The sequence below is a fragment of the Lissotriton vulgaris genome, chromosome 11 (assembly GCF_964263255.1).
Source record: "Lissotriton vulgaris chromosome 11, aLisVul1.2, whole genome shotgun sequence".
Classification (NCBI taxonomy): domain Eukaryota; kingdom Metazoa; phylum Chordata; class Amphibia; order Caudata; family Salamandridae; genus Lissotriton; species Lissotriton vulgaris.
Window position 1 is genome coordinate 558,967,024 of NC_141699.1, and position 19,344 is coordinate 558,986,367.

The 19,344-nt window shown below is 46.4% G+C and overlaps 1 protein-coding gene across 2 annotated transcripts in view; it reads right to left on the reverse strand.

Annotated features, from left to right (window-relative positions):
- Positions 1 to 19,344, reverse strand: part of NSD3 (nuclear receptor binding SET domain protein 3) — a 1,769,888-nt gene that overhangs the window by 739,890 nt on the left and 1,010,654 nt on the right. For both annotated transcript variants that reach the window (XM_086943639.1, XM_086943638.1), the window contains exon 11: positions 14,280 to 14,408. In XM_086943639.1, coding sequence (XP_086799765.1) covers positions 14,280 to 14,408 — 129 coding nt within the window. The remainder of the gene's footprint in view (positions 1 to 14,279; positions 14,409 to 19,344) is intronic.

Here is a 19,344-nt window from a genome sequence, read left to right on the forward strand (position 1 = left end):
GCAGGATCAGTTAGAGAAAAACGAGTTCAAGAAGAATTAGAAAAACAAATCAAAACGAATCCTAAACAGGGTCAGATTAGGGAAGAAGAACAAATACAGGCAGAAACAGCTGAGGTGATAAGCCCTGGACAAGGTCAGATAGGAAGGAATTCTGAAGACGGAAATAATCAAGTTGTGCCACAAATCAATGAAAATAAAAGAACTCTTGAAGAAGCTGAAAGATCAGTGCAAGCTAAAAGGGTCAGGAATAAAGTGATAATTGGCCTAGTTTTTAGACTGAAATTAAGAACCTGACCAAGTAAATGAAGTATCCAGCCAATCTGGAACGTCCACTGAAAAGCCAAGAAGAAGTCCAAGATTGAAAAGACTGAATAATAAATTCAAAGGTCCTGAATGGACATACGTAATTCTTGAAGATTCGAGAATCTTGAAATACGTGGAGAAAGTGATGAAGAATTAAATGCTGAACAAATTCACGAAGAAGTGAGACCAACCTGAAGAAAAGATAACTCCCCAGGTTGTATCTTGTACAAAGAAAATTCTAAAGAGGGTAGAAATCTTCTTAACGTAAAATGGCTGACAAAAGAGCTGCTGGAAAACCGAAATGAAACTTTGTAAAGAATTGTTGTAGAATATGTATATGTAGTACATTTTTAGTACTTACAATAGGGTTAGTACTAACAGTAGCCATCCCCTATTTAATGGTTACGAATAAACAGAACATCACGAATACAAGTGAAAGAATGGCTAAGATTAAACAGGACACAGTAGATTTAGAAGAACCAGATGAGTTAGATTTACATCACACTGTAAATAAAAATGAAACAGATGTAAATGTTTTTGCAAACCTGTGCATTATGTAGAAGCCATGGAAGTTAGCAATTGTTATGTGTGTTTGAAACTGTCAACATCAGTAGCAGAGGGAGTAACGCACATATCTGTAAGAGACATTAGTTAGTGATAGATTCCTTACCTTACCCTTGCGCGTCGGTAGGCCTCGTCTGTGGCTCAGCGTCCGTCGTCGGCTTTGTGGGCGCCGTGATGACTTCATCGGAGTACTTAGACGCCAGCTCCGCGTGCTGACGTCAGTTCTCAGACACAGCTTTTCTGCGCCAGAAACGCAGACCCATGTTAAAAACCAACACTGGTGCCATTGAAACTAGGGCCCTGAAAGGGGATAACCTTAACCCTAGATATCGGTTCGCAGAACAGGGAGGATGGGTGGGTCGGTAAGGAATCTATCACTAACTAATGTCTCTTACAGATATATCGTTGCACAAGTAGTAACTTGTGCATCTGAAAGAGACACGTTAGTTATAGATTCCTTACCTTAGAATAGATACCCCAGCAATACCAACCCAGTGGTGGGTCTGCGAACCAATAATCACACCAGACAGTCCTGGAGGACGGAACGGCAAAAGAAGCCATCCCTCCGGACTTGGCTGTCCAGGCAGGAGTGTCTTGCGAACGTGTGCAGCGAGGCCCACGTAGCTGCCTGACAAATGTCCTGCAAGGGGACTCCTCGGCCCAGGGCAGTAGTAGTCGCCGTGGCCCGAGTGGAATGGGCCCTCAGCCCAACAGGAGGTTCCTTTTTAGCCAAAGAGTAGCACGTTTGGATGCACAACACGATCCACCGAGAGATGGTACGTTTGTGCACCGCCCGTCCTTTCTTAGCGCAAACGTAACCAACAAAGAGTTGGTCATCCACCCGGAACTGGCGTGTGCGATCCAGATAGTATGAGAGCGCACGTTTTGGGTCCAGACGGTGGAGCCTCTCTTCCTCTTTCGAGGGATGCAGAGGCGGAAAGAAGGTGGGCAAGGTGATGGACTGCCTGATGTGGAAGGCTGTGAGTACCTTGGGCAGGAAATAGGGTTTTGTCCGCAACACAACCTTGTCCGGATGGACAGAAAGGAAAGGAGGTTTAGAGGACAGAGCCTGGAACTCACTCACTCTCCTGGCAGAGGTGATGGCAACCAGGAAAGCAGTCTTCAGAGTAAGAAGGCGGATAAGACAGTTGTGAAGTGGCTCAAAGGAAGCGCACATCAGAAAAGTAAAAACCAGGTTCAAGTCCCACTGAGTTATCACGAAGGGAACAGGTGGAAACGTGTGTGTGATGCCTTTCAGAAAACGATTTACAATTTATTTATTTATTTATTTATTTATTTTATTTGCTTCTATAGCGCCAGACTCGACTCCCAAAGGGGTATCTCCAAGCTTCGCTCGCTTTAAATGTCAGAAGAAATGGTGCCTTGGGTGCGAGATGGGTGGGTGTCTAAGCTTCCCTGAAGAGGTAGGTTTTTAGTGCCTTCCTAAAGGAGAGAAGATTGGTGTTATGACGCATGTCCACAGGGAGTTTATTCCAAAGGGAAAGTCCTACATAAGAGAGAGCATGGCCACCATGCCTTGCCTTCTTAAGAAATGGAATTTTTAGTAGAAGTTGGCTGTTGGAACGCAGAAGGCGTTCCGATTTGTGAATTTGAAATTTCTGAGTCAAATAATGGGGAACTGATCCAAAGAGACTTTTATGGATGATACAACAAATTTTAAATTTGATTCGCTGACGTACGGGCAACCAGTGAAGCTCTTCCAGAAGGGGCCTAGATGGAGTTCTTGAGGGGACATTGAGAACCCATCTGGCCGCAGTGTTTTGGGCCACTTGGAGTCGGTTGATTATATGTTCATTTGCTGAAATGAGGAGGCCATTGCAGTAATCCAACCGACTTATTACAAGCGCCTGGACTAAGGTATTTCTATGAACATCTGATAGGAAGGGAAAAACCCTTCTCAAGAGGCTGATTGTCCGGAAACAGGATCCAGTCACCAGATTCACATGTTCTTCTAGGACCAGGTTCTGGTCTAATTTGACTCCCAAGTTCTCAACTGATTGTTTTGGACAAGGAACAGGTCCCAATTCCAGAGGCCACCAATCTGGTGACCACAGGAGATTTGCTTTCCCGAATATCATAACTTCTGTCTTGCCCACGTTACACTGGAGGCAATTGGAAGCCATCCAGTGAGAAACAGCTCTCATACCCTCAGCAAAAGAGTTCTTAATTTCTGGGGTTAAAGTCTGAAGGGAACAAAAGCTGGGTGTCGTCAGCATACGACACAGGGGTAAACCCATATTGTCTCACAATGTCAGCAAGGGGGGCCACCTACACATTAAATAATGTGGGGCTTAGGCATGAGCCCTGCGGATCCCCTTAGTGAGCTCCCTGGAAATGGAATGATAGGAGCCCAAGCTGACACTTTGTGAGCGGCCTGTGAGAAAACTCTCCAGCCAGGACAGAGCTACGCCTCCAATTCCCACCTGCTGCAAACGGCCAAGAAGAATCTCATGTGACACAGTGTCAAAGGCTGCAGACAGGTCTAACAGCACCAGAATCATGGAGCCTCCTCTATCCTGTGTCATTTTGATGTTATCTGACACGGAGAGGAGTGCCGATTCGGTGCTGTAGTTGGGTCTGAACCCAGATTGAGAGTGGTCCAGACCCCCTGTGGCCTCAACAAACCTTGACACATGAGTGTTCACATGTTTTTCGGCCAGTTTGCTTAAGAATGGTAGTAGGGAAATGGGGCGTAGGTTGGATATTTCTGACCATGGCAAGGCCGTGTTTTTACGAATGGGATTTACTACCGCCTTTTGCCAATCTTGGGGAATTCGTCCCTCTTTAAGAGATAGATTGATGATCGTCTGTGTCATAGGGCACAGGAGGTTGCCTATTGAGGCCGTTGTTTTTGCTGGAATGAGATCTAGTGGGGAGCCGCTTTTAATGCTACTTATCAAAGATAAGATTTCTATTTGACTGATTTCAGGAAACTCAGTTAACTTAAGTTGGTTATTGTCGAAAGGTATCAGAGTGTTTTTAATGCTGGTCCTAGAGCTTTTAGCCATTGTAATCTTCTGATATATGGCGTCAATTTTTTCCTCAAAGAAGAGGGAGATTTCATTAAATAATGATTGAGTAAATTCATCAGGACTCTCACATGCCAAGGGCTTTACAAAGGTCTGTAAGATCCTGAACAGCTCTCTAGAAGAGTTCCCTGCTTCTGCTAGCTGAGATGTTAAGCTGTTCTTTTTGGCTAGCCTGATGTTTTTATAATAGGAACTTAAAGCTTCTGAGTGATTTTTCCGGCTTTCTTCAGTATGTGTCTTTCTCCATACCTTTTCTAGCTTTCTGCAGCCCTGCTTTTCTATCCTCAGTTGTTCAGTATACCATGTCTCCTGTTTCGACATGGGATATTGCTTCTTAAGTTTCAACGGAGCTAGAAGATCGACAGCTTCTTTAAAGGCTGTGTTATATTTGGAGAGAGCTGACTCCGCATTGTCTATTGCTGTGATAAGCGGTTCTTTCCATACTTTCTGATTTTCTTCTAATGTGACTTTGTGCCATTGTCTGCGCCATATGGGAGGAGCAGACTGTTTTTTGATTGGTTTTGCTAATCCGGGGCGAGTGAATTCAAACAGGCAATGGTCTGACCAATTAACTCGAGTAGGGGGTCGACTACATAACTTGGGGCCATTAGAGAAAATCAAATCTAAGGTATGGCCACCCATATGAGTGGGACCATTATTTTGTAACTGGAATCCTAGCAAGAAAGGTCTGAGAGCAGGGACAAGGTTTCAGGATGGTCTGGAATGTCGACATGAAAGTTAAAATCTCCCAATAGCAGAAAGTTTTCTTTGGCTTTTAGGTGTTGTGCTAGTAGTTCTGTTAGTGATAGGGTACATTCCTTACTAGTCCCAGGTGGGCGATAGATCAGAGCTCCTTTCCAGTTTTATTTGGAGCCTGACTTTATCTTGAAAATCATCATTTCCATCATTGGACAACAACTCTGCTCAATTATGGTAACTTTCAGATCTTCTTTATATACTGTAGCTATCCCGCCTCCAGTTTTAATAGGGCGGTCGAGCCTGAGAATTTTGTATCCTTCCGGAATTCCCAAAGCAATAGCTGGGGTGGCATGTGGTTTTAACCAGGTTTCTGTTAAGAAACAGATTTCGGGACTGGTGGTATGTATAAGGTTCCAGATCTCCAGATAGTGTTTGGGCAATGAACGTACATTCAAAAGGAAACTTTTCCAGCCCTTAGACATCAGTATTTCTTTAACCACGTGTCCAATAGAGATGGCAGTATGGGTTGCTTGAAATCTGCAATGCATGCACGAAAAGGGACCCTCCAAACATGGCCATTGATCACGGACACAGCCCCCCTCCCTCTGAGGACGGAGATTGTGTAACGCTTGAGATGTATACCTTAATCTGGGGACCTTCGTAGGGTCCAAGAGTGTATGGCCCTTTGCCCCTATCCCCGTCCAGTCGCGGACGGGCGCAGATGGGCAACTCTTTGGCTACTCTTCGGCGTAGCTTCGGCTCCCTCGCGTGCTACCGCTGCGCGCTCGGGAGGGGGCGAGGGCTAAATAGCCCAGAGAAATGCAGGCAACTAGAGCACTAACCGCTCCAGCAATCACCCCACAGGAAGTGCCTGGCTCTCCCTGACCTGCCCTCCGCGCAATGGTACTGGCTACTGCGTCGGACCGGGGTGGGCAGGAGTGAGAATCGAGCCCAGGCTTCTTTGCTGACCAGAGATGTCGTCCTCCCCCTATTGGCTCAGGGCTGAGGCGAAGTAATACAGGTAGCGCTAACACAGTAAAATGTACACGTTTTAAAATGTCTAGAGACACAGGGATTTGGTTCTTTTAAAATAAATGCATATCAGGGTAAAATTCCGTTTTTTTAAGTCGACTGCAGCGTTTTTAAATCAACAGCAAACAGTGTAAAAAACAATCAATTCTCTCAGTGCAACAGCTTAGGCACAGCGCAAGGCACAATTCTGGTACCTCTAGCGAGCAAGCGGATCGGATGACTCTGCCACCGTCACCCTACCGCAGCTCGCCGGTATGGTGGCTCCGCCTAAATAGCCCAGAGAAATGCAGGTAACTAGAGCGCGAACCGCTCCAGCAATCACCCCACAGGAAGTGCCTGGCTCTCCCTGACCCGCCCTCCGCGCTACGGTACAGGCTACCGCGTCGGACCGGGGACTTGAACAAAGATGGTTGATCAGGCAGCCTTAGGAAGGCTGAAAGGGCAGAAAGATAGCCCTTGATAGTGCCCAGAGCAGAGCCCTGCTGGGCAAGAGAAAGAAGGAAGAGAAGAACCTCAGAAAGAGGGGCAGAGAGAGAATCCACAGCCTTTGCTGTGCACCATGCCACAAATCTGTTCCACCTGCAGGCGTATACGGACTTGGCGTTGGGACGCCTGGCTGCCAGAATGATGTTACAGACTTCAGGAGGCAAGTCAAATGGCCTCAACTGTCGCCTCTCAATCTCCAAGCATGGAGGTGGAGACTGGACAGGTTCGGGTGGAGGACCGTCCCCTGCTGCTGTGACAGAAGGTCCTCCTGAAGAGGCAGACGAACCGGGGGATCGACTGACATACTGAGTAGCTCGGGATACCAGTACCTTTGTGCCCAGTCCGGAGCCACAAGGATGACATGGGCCCGGTCGAGCTAGATCTTCTTCAGCACTCTGGGCAGAAGTGGTATAGGCGGAAAGGCGTACAACAGACCGCAACTCCACTCGCGACGAAAAGTGTCTCCGAGGGAGTGCCACCTTGGAAATTCCAACGCGCAGAACTGATGACATTGTGCTTTCTCTTCTGTGGCGAATAGATGTAACCAAGGCTCTCCCCACTTCAGAAAGAGACCTTGCGCCACGTCCGAGTTCAGACGCCATTCGTGATCATCATGCACCGGTGGCTGAGTTCGTCCGCCCTGGCGTTCAGAGAATCTGCCAGGTGTTGAACCACCAGGGACACACCCTGATGTTCCAGCCACTGCCAAAGGCGCAGAGCCTCCTGGCAGAGGGTCCACGACCCCACCCCGCCCTGTTTGTTGCAGTACCTCATGGCAGTGGTGTTGTCCGTGAACACCTGCACTACACTCCCCCGGACAGAGGGGAGGAATGACTTCAGTGCTAGACGAATCGTCCGCAGCTCCAAAATATTGATATGGAGCCGGGACTCCGCCGGAGACCAGAGGCCTCTGATCTCCGCCTCTCCCATGTGGCGTCTCCAGCCCTGGAGGGACGCGTCCGTCACAACCATGTGCTCCGGTTGGGGAATGGAGAGGGATCTGTCGCTGACCCAATCGCAGTCCGTGAGCCACCACTGCAGCTGTCTCGCAGTGCCCTCCTAGATCAGGACATGGCCGGACAGGTTGCCCTGATGCTGGGCCCACTGAAACTTCAGGTCCCACTGCAGAGCCCGCATCCGCCACCGGGCGTGATGCACCAGAAGGATGCAGGAGGCCATCAGCCCCAGAAGCCGCAGCGTCAACCTGACCGAGACTCGGGATAAAGGCAGGAAGATCGGAATCAGAGCCTGTATATCCTGAACCCGCTGTTCGGTCGGGGGGGTGGGGGGGGGGGGGGATTGGGGGGGGGGGTGGGAGGGAACAGAGGGTAAACCCGAAACCGCGCTGAGTACCGCTCCGATGAAGAGGAGCTTCTGGGAGGGGCACAGGTGTGACTCAGCATATTGATGGAGAACCCCAGCTGGTGCAGGAGGTCTGCCGTCGTCTGGAGGTGGCCGACGACTGTTTTGGGCGAGCCCGCCTTCAACAACCGGTCGTCGAGGTAGGGAAAGACTGAAACCCCTAACCTGCGCAGATGCGCCGCGACCACCGCCATCACTTACATGAACACCCGTGGGGCGCTGGTAAGGCCGAAGGGGAGCACGGTAAACTGAAAGTGCTCGTGTCCTACTGTGAACCGCAGGTAGCGCCGGTGGGCCGGCAGGACGGGGATGTGGAAATAAGCGTCCTGCAAGTCCAACGTTACCATCCAGTCTCCTGGGTCCAGGGCAGCTAAGACCTGAGCCAGAGTCAGCATTTTGAACTTCTCCTTCCAGAGGAAGCCGTTGACGTTCCGTAGGTCCAAGATAGGGCGTGGGCCCCCTTTGCCCTTCTTGGGTACCAGAAGTAGTGGGAGTAACAACCACACCCTACTTCTGGCCCAGGAACGCGCTCGATGGTCCCCTTGGCCTTCGCAAATGATCCCCCCGATACACCGTGGTATTGCGGTGGCATGGCTTGAGGGGTCGTCTCGAAGGGGAGGGAGTAGCCCCTTCGGACGATTTGCAGCACCCACCTGTCCGATGTGACAGTGCGCCAGTGGGAGTGGTGATGGCGAACCCTGCCCCCCCACTGGCGTCACATGGGCCTGAAAGCACGGACTAGGAGGGTTTTGAGGCGGATGCTGCGAGGGAAGCTGTTGACTGGCCCCGCCGTTGTCCCCGACCGCCTCCACGGCGATTTCCACGGCCGCCACCGCGTTGGATGTTAGTCTGCGGTGCGTGGCTGGCGGCACATGTGGGGGCGCCCCTTCCTTGGCCACGAAAGGAGCGAAAGGCACCCGTTTGCTGGCGCGGGGTCGAGAGGCCCAAGGACTTAGCCGTAGCCCTGGAGTCCTTAAAGCGCTCAAGCGCATGGTCTGCCTTGTCGCCAAAAAGGCGATGGCCATCAAACGGCCTGTCCATGAGTGTATTCTGGACAACGGCCGAAAAGTTGGCAGACCTCAACCAGGCGTGGCGACGAATCGCCACCGTCGTTGCCATCGCTCTGTCTAGTGAGTCGGTGGTATCCAACCCACACCGGATAGAATATTTTGCTGCATCCCGGCCTTCCACAAGGGCCTGGCCGAGTTTGGCCCGTACCTCCAACGGACACTCTGGCAGCAATTCCGCGACCGGGTCCCACAGAGAGAGGGTGTAGCGGCCCAAGAGGCATGCGGTGTTGGAAGACCGCAGTCCCAGACTAAGGGAGGAGAATACCTTTTTGCCGTACTGCTCATACCTTTTGGATTCCCTGTCCGGCCGAGCCAACGGGAATGCGGTATGGGAATTCGAAGCCTGGATGACCAGACTCTCGGGTTGGGGTGGGTGGACAGGAAACATGGGTCGCCCGGGGCCGGCGGTGGCGTCTGGCCATGTTCCTATCTACGGGCGAACCCGTAGCGGGCCTGGACCAAGTGCCCAAAAGAACGTCAGTCAAGGCCTCATTAAACGGCAGCAGAGGCTCGGCCGAGCTGGACTGCGGTTTAAGGACCTCAGTGAGGAGGTTAGTCCACACGGCCGCGACGGGGAGCTCAAGGCACAAGGCCTTATCCGCCCTCATCAACACCACACTGTAGGTTGCCCCCTCCTCCGAAGCCACGGTAAGAGGCGAGATAAAGCCAGTGTCTGGTGAGGTGTCCAGACCACTGGCCTCCCCAAGTCCACCTGTCCAGTCCTCTTGAGACTGACACTTCCGTGTCAGAGGGTCCTCAGACCCCTCCCAATACTCCTCATCACCCACCTCCTGATAATCAGGATTGTCAAACGATAGACATAGAAGCTAAACTCCCCAAGCGGCGTCGAAAGCGGTGCCCAGCGGCGCCATTCCGACGCCGGAACCAGAGCGAGGGAGGCATCTGGGACGGCGCCGCCCGAGGACGGCGCCGGAGGTGACACCTGAGGGATCGGCACCAGTGAGGTCGTTAGGTCAACCGGCGACGACCCGGATCCCGAAGCGGATCCAGTGGGGCCCTGCAGCACCGGGCCCGAAGGCGCTGGCGGCGCCGAGGAACCCGACGGCGTCGGGGCTGAAGCTCCCGACCCGCTAGGACCTCCGAGCGGGTCCGCTGGGCCCAAAGGCGCCGTGGAGCCCGTCGGGGAAGAGAGGGACCTCATGGCCATGAGGAAGTGCTCGATCTCCCCCGGCGTCGCGTTCTGCCCAGGGACAGGAGGGTGTGGAGCAGGCCGCAACGCCCGCGAACTCCGACGGAGCACGAGTGTCGGGGGGAGTCGGAAGAGCGATGACGTCTCTTCGACTTCTTGTGCTTACCTGATGACGACTTCGACCCGGAGGAGTGATGTAGACTCCCGGAGCTTTAATGGCTCCTACCCCGCGATATGTCCCTCGACCTCCGTTGGGACCGGGACCTCTCGCGCCGCTGGGCCGACTGCCGGAGTTCGAGTCGCTTGCGGGACCGCTCCCGCCTAGCTTTCGAAGTCAGGGACCGGCAGTCGTAGCAGGTCTTGTCGTCGTGGTCGACGCCGAGACAGTGGAGACACCGACGGTGAGGGTCGGTGGCCGACATTAGTCGGTCGCAATCCTCACAAGGTTCGAAACCAGGCATCCCTATCAGCACCGTGCAGAGTCGCAAGACTTAAGAAAAGATGATCAAAAGGGATCAAAAAGTTTATTCAAAAAGTGACTAAAGTACTGCTTTTCCAGATCTGCTCTTGCTGGCGCGGAAAAAAGAAGAACTGACGTCAGCACGTGGAGGCGGCGTCTAAGTACTCTGACGACGTCATCACGGCGCCCACGATGCCTTTGACGGACGCGGAGCCGCAGACGACGCCTACTGACGCGCAAGGGTACTGCTACGCAAAAATTTCCGAATCTAGTCTGACGCCTGGGGATATTCTAAGGTAAGGAATCTATCACTAACGTGTCTCTTTCAGATATATCATCATTTACGGTTGACATATAGTATTTCATGTAGAGTCTTAGCTAGTTCATTTTATCGAACTGGAAAACTTCAACATTATTATTCTAACGTAGATGTGATTTTTTCTGAAGTTCCTCTGCGAAAAAGCATGAACCCGATTCTTAGTAGTAGAGACTCGCAATTCATGGGGGAATATTTTCCCAAAATGAAAACAATAGATATAGCTGAAGCACATAAGCATAATTTAAAATGTAAGTGACATGAAGAAGAAAATATATTTTTGAATTTAGTTGAGAAAAGGAGACAGGATTTCCAAAGAAGGGCCTCGGAACCGAAACCTAAGATACCTAAATGGGCGGAAAAAAAAGAATTGATTGCTGCTATGTCCTTGGACCTTGAAAAGAAAGGGAAAATCTGTCTCCATAGGTTAAAAACAGAGTATAGCCATATATTTATTGGTTCCAGTGAATGTGAACACAATTTCTTAGTAACTGGGGGACGGGGACTAAAAGGGGGTACAAATCCAGTACTACCTGGAATTTATTATGTGTGTGGAGGCAAAGCTTATTTTAAGCTGCCTGAACACTGGTACAGGAGTTGCTATTTCGGAATATTATTCCCTAACGTATATCATGTAAAAAGAATCACAGGAAGCAATGAAGATAATAACGGACTAACACGCAATAAAAGGGCTAGTTTTCCAGAAATAGTAGGTGATATATTTAGTGCATTGATACCTCCAGTGGACGTTATTTTGGATTCTCGGAAAATCTGTCAATTGTCTACAGTAGTTGATCGGTTAACAACTGACACTGCTGGAGAATTTTTATTGATCAATACAGAATTGGTTGAGGTCAGATCTATGGTTTGCAAAATCGACTTGCTCTTGATATATTATTGGCTAAAAAGGGCGGAGTCTATAAACGGGTGAAAACGCAACACTGTTGCATTTACATTCCAGACAAAAGTCTTGAAATTGGAGGCTATATCAAAAATATCACAGATCTGGAAGAGGATTTAAAACCACCGGAAGTTGATAGTGTATGGAAGTAATTAACAAATGGTATTTCCACCATAGGTAGTTGGTTTTCTAATCAAGGTAAAAGTATTATAGGTCAAATAATAATGCCAATAATGGGAACAACCTTATTAGTTTTAGCAATAATGTTTTGGTGCAAATGTTGTTGGAAAAGAAAGTGGTATGAAGTGAATTCAAAGGGAAAGAAGAGAAAATATGACGAAATTCAGCTTGAAGAGATAAGAGGAGATATTTATAAAAGAAAGAAAGGTTTACAAAATAAAAAGGTTCAAGAAGAGATTGAAATGGAAATGCACTAAAGTTGGCAAATGATTTAGTGATTAAATTAGTGATGGCATAAAATGCCATCATAGAGGGGATTGATGGAGCAAGGTTTCGTTTGAAAGAAACTTGCTCGGATGCAATCCTCTCCATTAACATGTAATATTGTAACCAACATGTTCGTAAATACTAATATTGCATCACACTCTTTTATACTGAATCTAGGGGAAGCTTGCCTATGTGTATTACTAATAAGTAACCCGAGTGACTTAAAATGGCTGCCAAAATGCGGGAATCTTCTACATATGCGTCTACTGCATCTATGTAGTATGACGTCCTTGTTTTTTGTGGGTAAACTTTGCAGCTGCGCAGTAGCTATTAAGATGGCTGCTTGAAACTCACATGTTAATGCACATGCTATGCTTAAACTAAACCTCTCACATTTTATTAAATTGCTAATGCAAAAGTAGAATAAAATTAATGGGATTAGAGTAGATATAAGTGGTATACAGTGTATTCACATATTTCTGTATTTTAACATGTCCTTCTTTGATTTTATTGATAGTTTGTATTTGGACCTAGAAGGTGACTGAAATCCCTACCCCCACCTGACTTATGCGCAAGCGCATTCAAAACCCGTCTGGCACCATGATGACACTGTTGAAACTCAGCCAAGGTCGCTCTAGCAAGAAGAGCGTGGGAACTTCACCTCTGGACACGAAGAGGGAAAGGAAGAAAATATATTTTGCATACAAAGTATTGATCCTAATGTGAAATACGTGTGGGAATAAAGCTTGGGAAAGTAAAATTAAGGTGTGGGAAGATTGAACAATGAACTAAAGAAAAAAGTATTACATTAGTATGGTGTGATGACCTCTCCCCATCTCCTTGCCCAATTAGAAGTAGGGGTTTTCACGTTATTGAGACATTGGGGGGTGGTACATACACGAAGAACAAACAGTATAACTAAGGTAGGCTTAGTCAGTTAGATGTCGGACTGTCTCAGACGTCATTGACCCATCACTGACACAGACGACGGCGAATACCACAGAGGTCAGAGACGCAGTCCGAGCACTCTGACAAGAAGACTAGAGAGAAAGAAAGCGACGCCGATACTGCCGAAGAAGAATCCGATCATCTAGAAGGGGAACGCGGAAGAATAATCGAGGAGGCACATCAAAGGAAGGGGTAGAATCGAAGAGAGTAGTGCCAGAGAGGGGGTGCGAAGCTGGTGTTGCATCTAGAAGAGGTCACCTATCCTGTCTTGAACCAATCCTGATCCTTGGGTTCCTGTCTGACCCAGGGGTCCCTATCCAACTCCATGGCCAAAGGTTGATCCTCACACCATTCTAGGTAGATATAATTCTGTGTAGTATGTCCTTGTACTGCTCTCTGTTTCTACCCTCTCCAGGTAATGTCATCATGAAGATTTAACTAAGTCATTTTATTCTATTCTTGATTATTTCCTAAAGAAATATGCGTGTGTGACATGTATTGGTATTTGATTCACAAAATTATTGATTAGATAAAACATTTTTAAAACTCCCTCGAGTCTGTGGCCATTTGAAGAATAAAGTTAATGACATTTCTACCTATTCTACTAACTACCTGATCTATTGACCGTGGAAATTAAGACGTTAAGGTGATAGGGTTGGTAAGAATTGGTAAAGGTAAAATTCATCATGCAGGAATAACAAAATTTGACTCCAGCGGTAATTACAGGTTTCAGTATGAATGTTTATGGGCCCAGGTGAGTATGGTAGTTTATGAGTAAACCAAACAGGTATCCAGCTGGATCACCTCCAAGCGACTCCATCCTGGCAGTAGTGCTATCGGGTCCCACTCTCCTGCGAATTCTTCCCTCCAACTTTGGGAGCTTCGTTCAACTTCTCATTGAGGCATCCATTCCTCACTCCAGCCAGGCGGGAGGAGAAGCATTTCACAAATCACGTTGCTATTAGAAATGATATCCATTGCGCAACTCGCTTTTGCTGATGTTCTGCTTCTGGCAAAGCCTCCTGCTCAGCGTCCTCAAGTTATTTCTCAGCTGCATTTTGCATCTGGATACTCATATAGAGACATTTTGAGCCATTCATTTTTATTGCATTTTCAAGTTTTTGCTATTAGGTCATGTTGTTACCCATGTTCTATTTGGAACCTTTGCTTGATGCTAGAAGTGTCAATTTGATTCTAGCCTTCTCCTGAGCAACTGGATTGTCAGTCGTGGGTCCTGTTCTCCTTAATACTAAAGAATAAATAATTTGGATTCATGTCATAAAGGTCTCCTGCCTTTGATGTATCAGCTTTCCCGATACTACAATAGCCTTGTTAGAATTTGAAAAGAAACCGTATTCAGTTTATTTAAGATCCAATCCTCAATTGAATTGATAATAAAACAGCGCAATGTTATAGTTCCTGATTTAACGGTTTATCTCTTTTGGCTCTCTGCATAACTGAATGGCCTAGATGCCTAGTCTACCCACTTACCTGACACACATTATCTTTCTTACTTGATCCTGTACCTCTTCTTGACACACAAGAATCCACAGATTGCACATCTGAGGCATCAGCATCTGCACCTCCTGATGGGCTGTCAGACAGCTTTCCAAAGCATATCTGTAAAAGTGCAGAATTAAACATTAAAATTAAAAGAAAAACATTTTACACAAGCTTCTAAATTTGTACCAATAGAAACAAAAATGTTATATTGTACGTAAGTAGTCTAGAAAAGAGGAAAGACAAGGCCACTTTCAGGAAATATTAGCTATCTTCATTCATAATTCTTGTCACATATGCTGCAAGTATCACATGAACACTGAAAAGAAAATTCAGACAAAAATATGTTTTATTCAAAGTGACATTTTACTCAATAACATTTCCAACATCATAACTGTCACAATGTATTTTCCAAGTATTTGTCTAAGGCTAAATGGGCCATGATCTGAGAGTTTTGAAGCAGCGTAAAATAATTGGCTGAGAAAATGAATGATGGAAAATGTTGACTATACCTCAATGAAAGTAAGGATCAACACTGTATCCTATACAATTTCATCTTTATAAAAAGACAGTTGTCAAGTCAATTGCCCAGCTTTGAACATGGTATGGTTTGTGAAGAGACACAGATTAATCAAGTAAAATTACTAATATCTGGTGTCAGAACCCCTTTCAGAGGGCCATCGGGAAACCAGGAGCTACTGGGCCCAACTGGAGGTGTTATGGCCTTTTCCTCAGGATGTCCTCAGGCCCAATCTACTTTGGCTTCTGAGTGACTGGGCCTAGTACTATACTAAAACCTGGAAATATACAAAAATCAAAGAGAATAAAAAAATAGATATTAATTGTTTGTATCCTTTTACACAAAATCCTTGCTGCTTCCTCTGTTTGCAAGTATGGTGGTTGTTCACAACTCTTACAGAGTCCAATCCACCAGCAGGTAGCCCTTAACGGAAAGGGGTGTAGGGCTTCAGGGCTCCGGCTCCTCCTATAACTAATCTAATACATTTCTTCTTTTTGGGATTCCTTCAAACAAAAGTGGACATGTTTCACCCTCTTTAATTTAGAGCTTCATCAGGACCAAGAAAGTAAAGGAAATCTTATTTGTATATTTGGAGAGGAAAAACAACTATTTCGTCTCTCTGCCCAACATGGCATTACTCAAAATATACAAAAAAGGCGACTAGTGAGAAATACAGTGAAATTAAGCGCCCAACAAGAGTCATAACACAAAAGGGGTTCATGAAAGAAGGGGTTAATGGAAAAAATAAAGGGGGGGGATTGGGGTACCCAGACTCAAAGAATTCATAATAGCCACCACTCTTATAAAGAGTTAGTGTCAATAAGTAAAACTACTAAATTTCTCATAGGATCTTTTCAACGCAAGGGAGTGTCTGTGAAAGCCTGCATTTTTTACATCATCTCAAGACACCCGTAGTTGTGATAAACACTGCCATCTGTGTTGCTAGAACCTTGAAATGCCTAACCATAAAGCCAAAGGTTAAAACCAGTCACTTGGAGGCTGTGAAAGCGAACATACCTGTGCCCTTCCATCAGCTATATGGAATGCGGGCCTCTAATGTGCAATGGAGATGAGAGAACCATTGTACTATATATATATATATAAATATATATATATATACACACACACACACACACACACACACACACACACACACACACACACACACACACACACACACACACACACACACACACACACACACATCAGCAGTGACAACTGATTGTGTCATTGATGGTTAAAACATTGACATTCTTTACTGCCGTTTCCTACTGTATATTCTCAAGTAATTAAAGCCCTGGGCCTGTAGGTTTACTAGGGCAAACTCAATTTCCAAGGCTACTACACTTTTGTCACTTGACTCACATAGCGCTGTTCGAGAAGTCAAAGACTCATCTAAGGGAGGTTAGTGCAAGGTGTGCGAGGGCTCACAATTCATAAACATTGATTACAGCTGGAAGGCTAGCAGACCTTGATACCCTGTCCAGGCTGCAGCAGCTCAAAGTGTTGGTGATGATCTTTCGTCTGGTAAACACTGCTGTTGAACAATGTTTGGGACTCCGGCTCCTACCTTTATAGCCGAAAATCCAGGCACATTTTTGAATTAGTGCCTAAGCCTTTGAAATTCAGGCATGGGTGTCAGCTCCTCTGAAGTGCTCTTTCACCAGCAATGTGCCACAGCATAAGTGGCTCCAATATGTTTGGGCCACAACACAGGCCAAGGGAGTACCCTGGGAACACACCTGGCTGTCAGTCTATACTGAGACTTGCTCAATAAAGGTTCAAATGTCTAAGCCTTCCTCTCATCAAGATTTCCTGGGAATGGTGGGATCTTAAGGAACCCAAAGGCCTCGATGGTATGTTCCATAGACGGACGCATTCATTCATCCCTGCACGCACACTTAAGTATCACTGACTGCCTGGCACTACACACAATCCATGCAGAACAAGGTGAGTTAAGTACACACCCATAGAACTTTACATGTGTGGCCAGTAGGACCGTACTCTGGTGACGCAGGTCAAAATGCTGGGTCTCTACTGACTACTACTGAACACAAAACTGGAATGCTGCCACCACCGTGCTCATGCCACTTATCTCCAGATCTAGGCAAAGCCTTCTACCACCACAAGGGTAGCGCTTGGGGTGCCCCCTGCCGGTCTAAACAGAACGCTGTACTGTGATTAAGACTACGGTAATTGCGCACACTGATGAACAATGTACTCCCAGGACCAAAAATAAGTACCAGAAATCCAAATATCGATGCAGCCAAGGCACTTAGGGTAGTGGTGCACTTCGTCATTGTGCAGGGGCATTTTGCGTCCTAATTTGTGGGTTTGACATAATCCTAATTTCCTTTTCACAATACTCTATACAACTGATGTTCATACAAGACCTATCCATCATTTCAGATGGTCCTTTAAGTATCTTGCTCACTCTGTAACCTGGCCATTTCTCGGCTACCAATGTAATAGGGAGAAGGGGAGAAAGCACATAGAAGTTTACTTGACCAGTTGAATGAAAAATTTCTCCCTGAGAATATGCTAGGCTAGAAACTGAAGTTGCTCTACATAGGACTTCTACAACTACAATTTGATTACGGGCTCCCCATTCACAAACTCAGTCAATTCAAACCCCTCACTCATACAAAGCCTTGACCAACACTGTGCAAGCATACCTGAGCAGCCATATACACTTTTACCAACCTGCCAGATGGCTACGCTCAGCCTCACTCTCACTTGCACCACCATCGTCAACTCCCACATTCACAAATGCAGAGCAGAAGGTCGTTTATCTCCTACGTTGAACTCAAAACATGAAACGACCTAAAGCAACACTTCAGAGACGACTTCTCACAACTGGAGTTCCGCAAGAAGCTTGAGACCTGGCTCCTCTAATAACTCTACAGGGACCAGACGCTTAGACACCTGCTCAGGTGCCTAGATACTCTCAAATGTGATTAGTGCGCTATTCAAATTGACATAATATTATGTGGCAGATAAATTACTTCAAGAAAATTTAGGGTTTACACGAGCAGGTCCTCAGAAAATGGGTTTCCTTAAATATTGAATGTAACACCAACATTATTAGCTAACCATTTGAATATGTCCATTTTCAATTTATGGACTGATGGAAACAAAGAAAATGTATTTTGAGAACTTTCATATTGAGGACATTTTTAGGCAGATTGCCTGTGCTATGAGGTGCCATGCATGTGCATGAAGTCAGGCTTCTGTGGCTAGGTCTGTGAAATCCTGTCTTGAAATAATCCCTATAAATATGTTCCTTATGGGCAGCCAAACTGATCAAACCCTTCTCACCTTCTGGTGTCATAAGTCTATAGTATAGTAGTAGTAGTCGTCAGTAGGTTCTTGAGCATTCTATATGACATCAGCAGATTCACAGGAAAAAGTTAAAAGACTTTGATAGAGACTGATCTCCATCTTCAGATGGTTACAGACTAATTGTAACTGTGTTATTGCAAAAGGTGAGGTTTCTTTTGAAAGAATGGCTCCACTTTTGGAAAATAGCACGACATGAAAGATAGCAAGGATTCACCAACTCAAGTGCTGTAGAGCGAAAAGAGAATATTAATGGGGGACAAGGCGAGGAAGCTGCTGTTCTGGCTAGCTGAAGTAGAAGCAAGGATTGTGCAAGCAGTTTTGGATACGAACAAGCAACTAATTAAGGATAGTACAGTATTACAGAAAACTTTGCAGTATATTACAAAAACATTGTTTTCAACGCAAAGCAACCCCTGCAAGCTGAATTGGAATAGCCAATAATTAAAGATCTCCCATCCGCCCTCTTTCTGAACTAGACGGGAATGAGTCAGATCTCCCTATGACAGCTGAAGAGATACAACAAACAATAACAGGCAAGCCTCCGGCAATACCCTGGCCAAAACACACTCCTGCTGGAGTTCCTGAAAATATACACATGCACTGCACCTGCAAGTAGAGTTTGAGGAGGCTAAAACTATAGGTTCTTTTGCCAATGACTTGAGGAGTGCAAACATTTTGTAATTCAATAAGTGAGAAAGCCTCCCAATGAATGCATGCCCTTCATCAAATATCTTTTATTTATAAACAGTAAAGTGACCATACCACCTAAAATTCTACCAACTAGAAAATGATACATTCACTATGACCAAAACTGCTTTATGCCAGGCTGAAGAATCCAATATTGCCTCACATGCCTATACATCATGTTAGCACTGGCTAAGAACCAATTAAAAAAATGGCTTTTTTATCAGTTGACTTCGAAAAAGGATTTGAGACAATACACTAGCCCATCCTCCAACAGGTGCATCAAACGGATGACTTCTATTTTGTAGATATGCTTTCACACTATTTACTGCCAACTGGGATCAGGTCAGGGTGAAGAGAGTACTGTCGACACCTTTCACAACAGAACATGGAAAGTGACAGTGGAGCTCATTCTCCCCACTCCTGTTCACATTGATTACAAATGAGTGTATAGGGACAGGGTTTCTTTATGTGTGGATAATCTATTGTCCTACATTCAGCAACTCAATA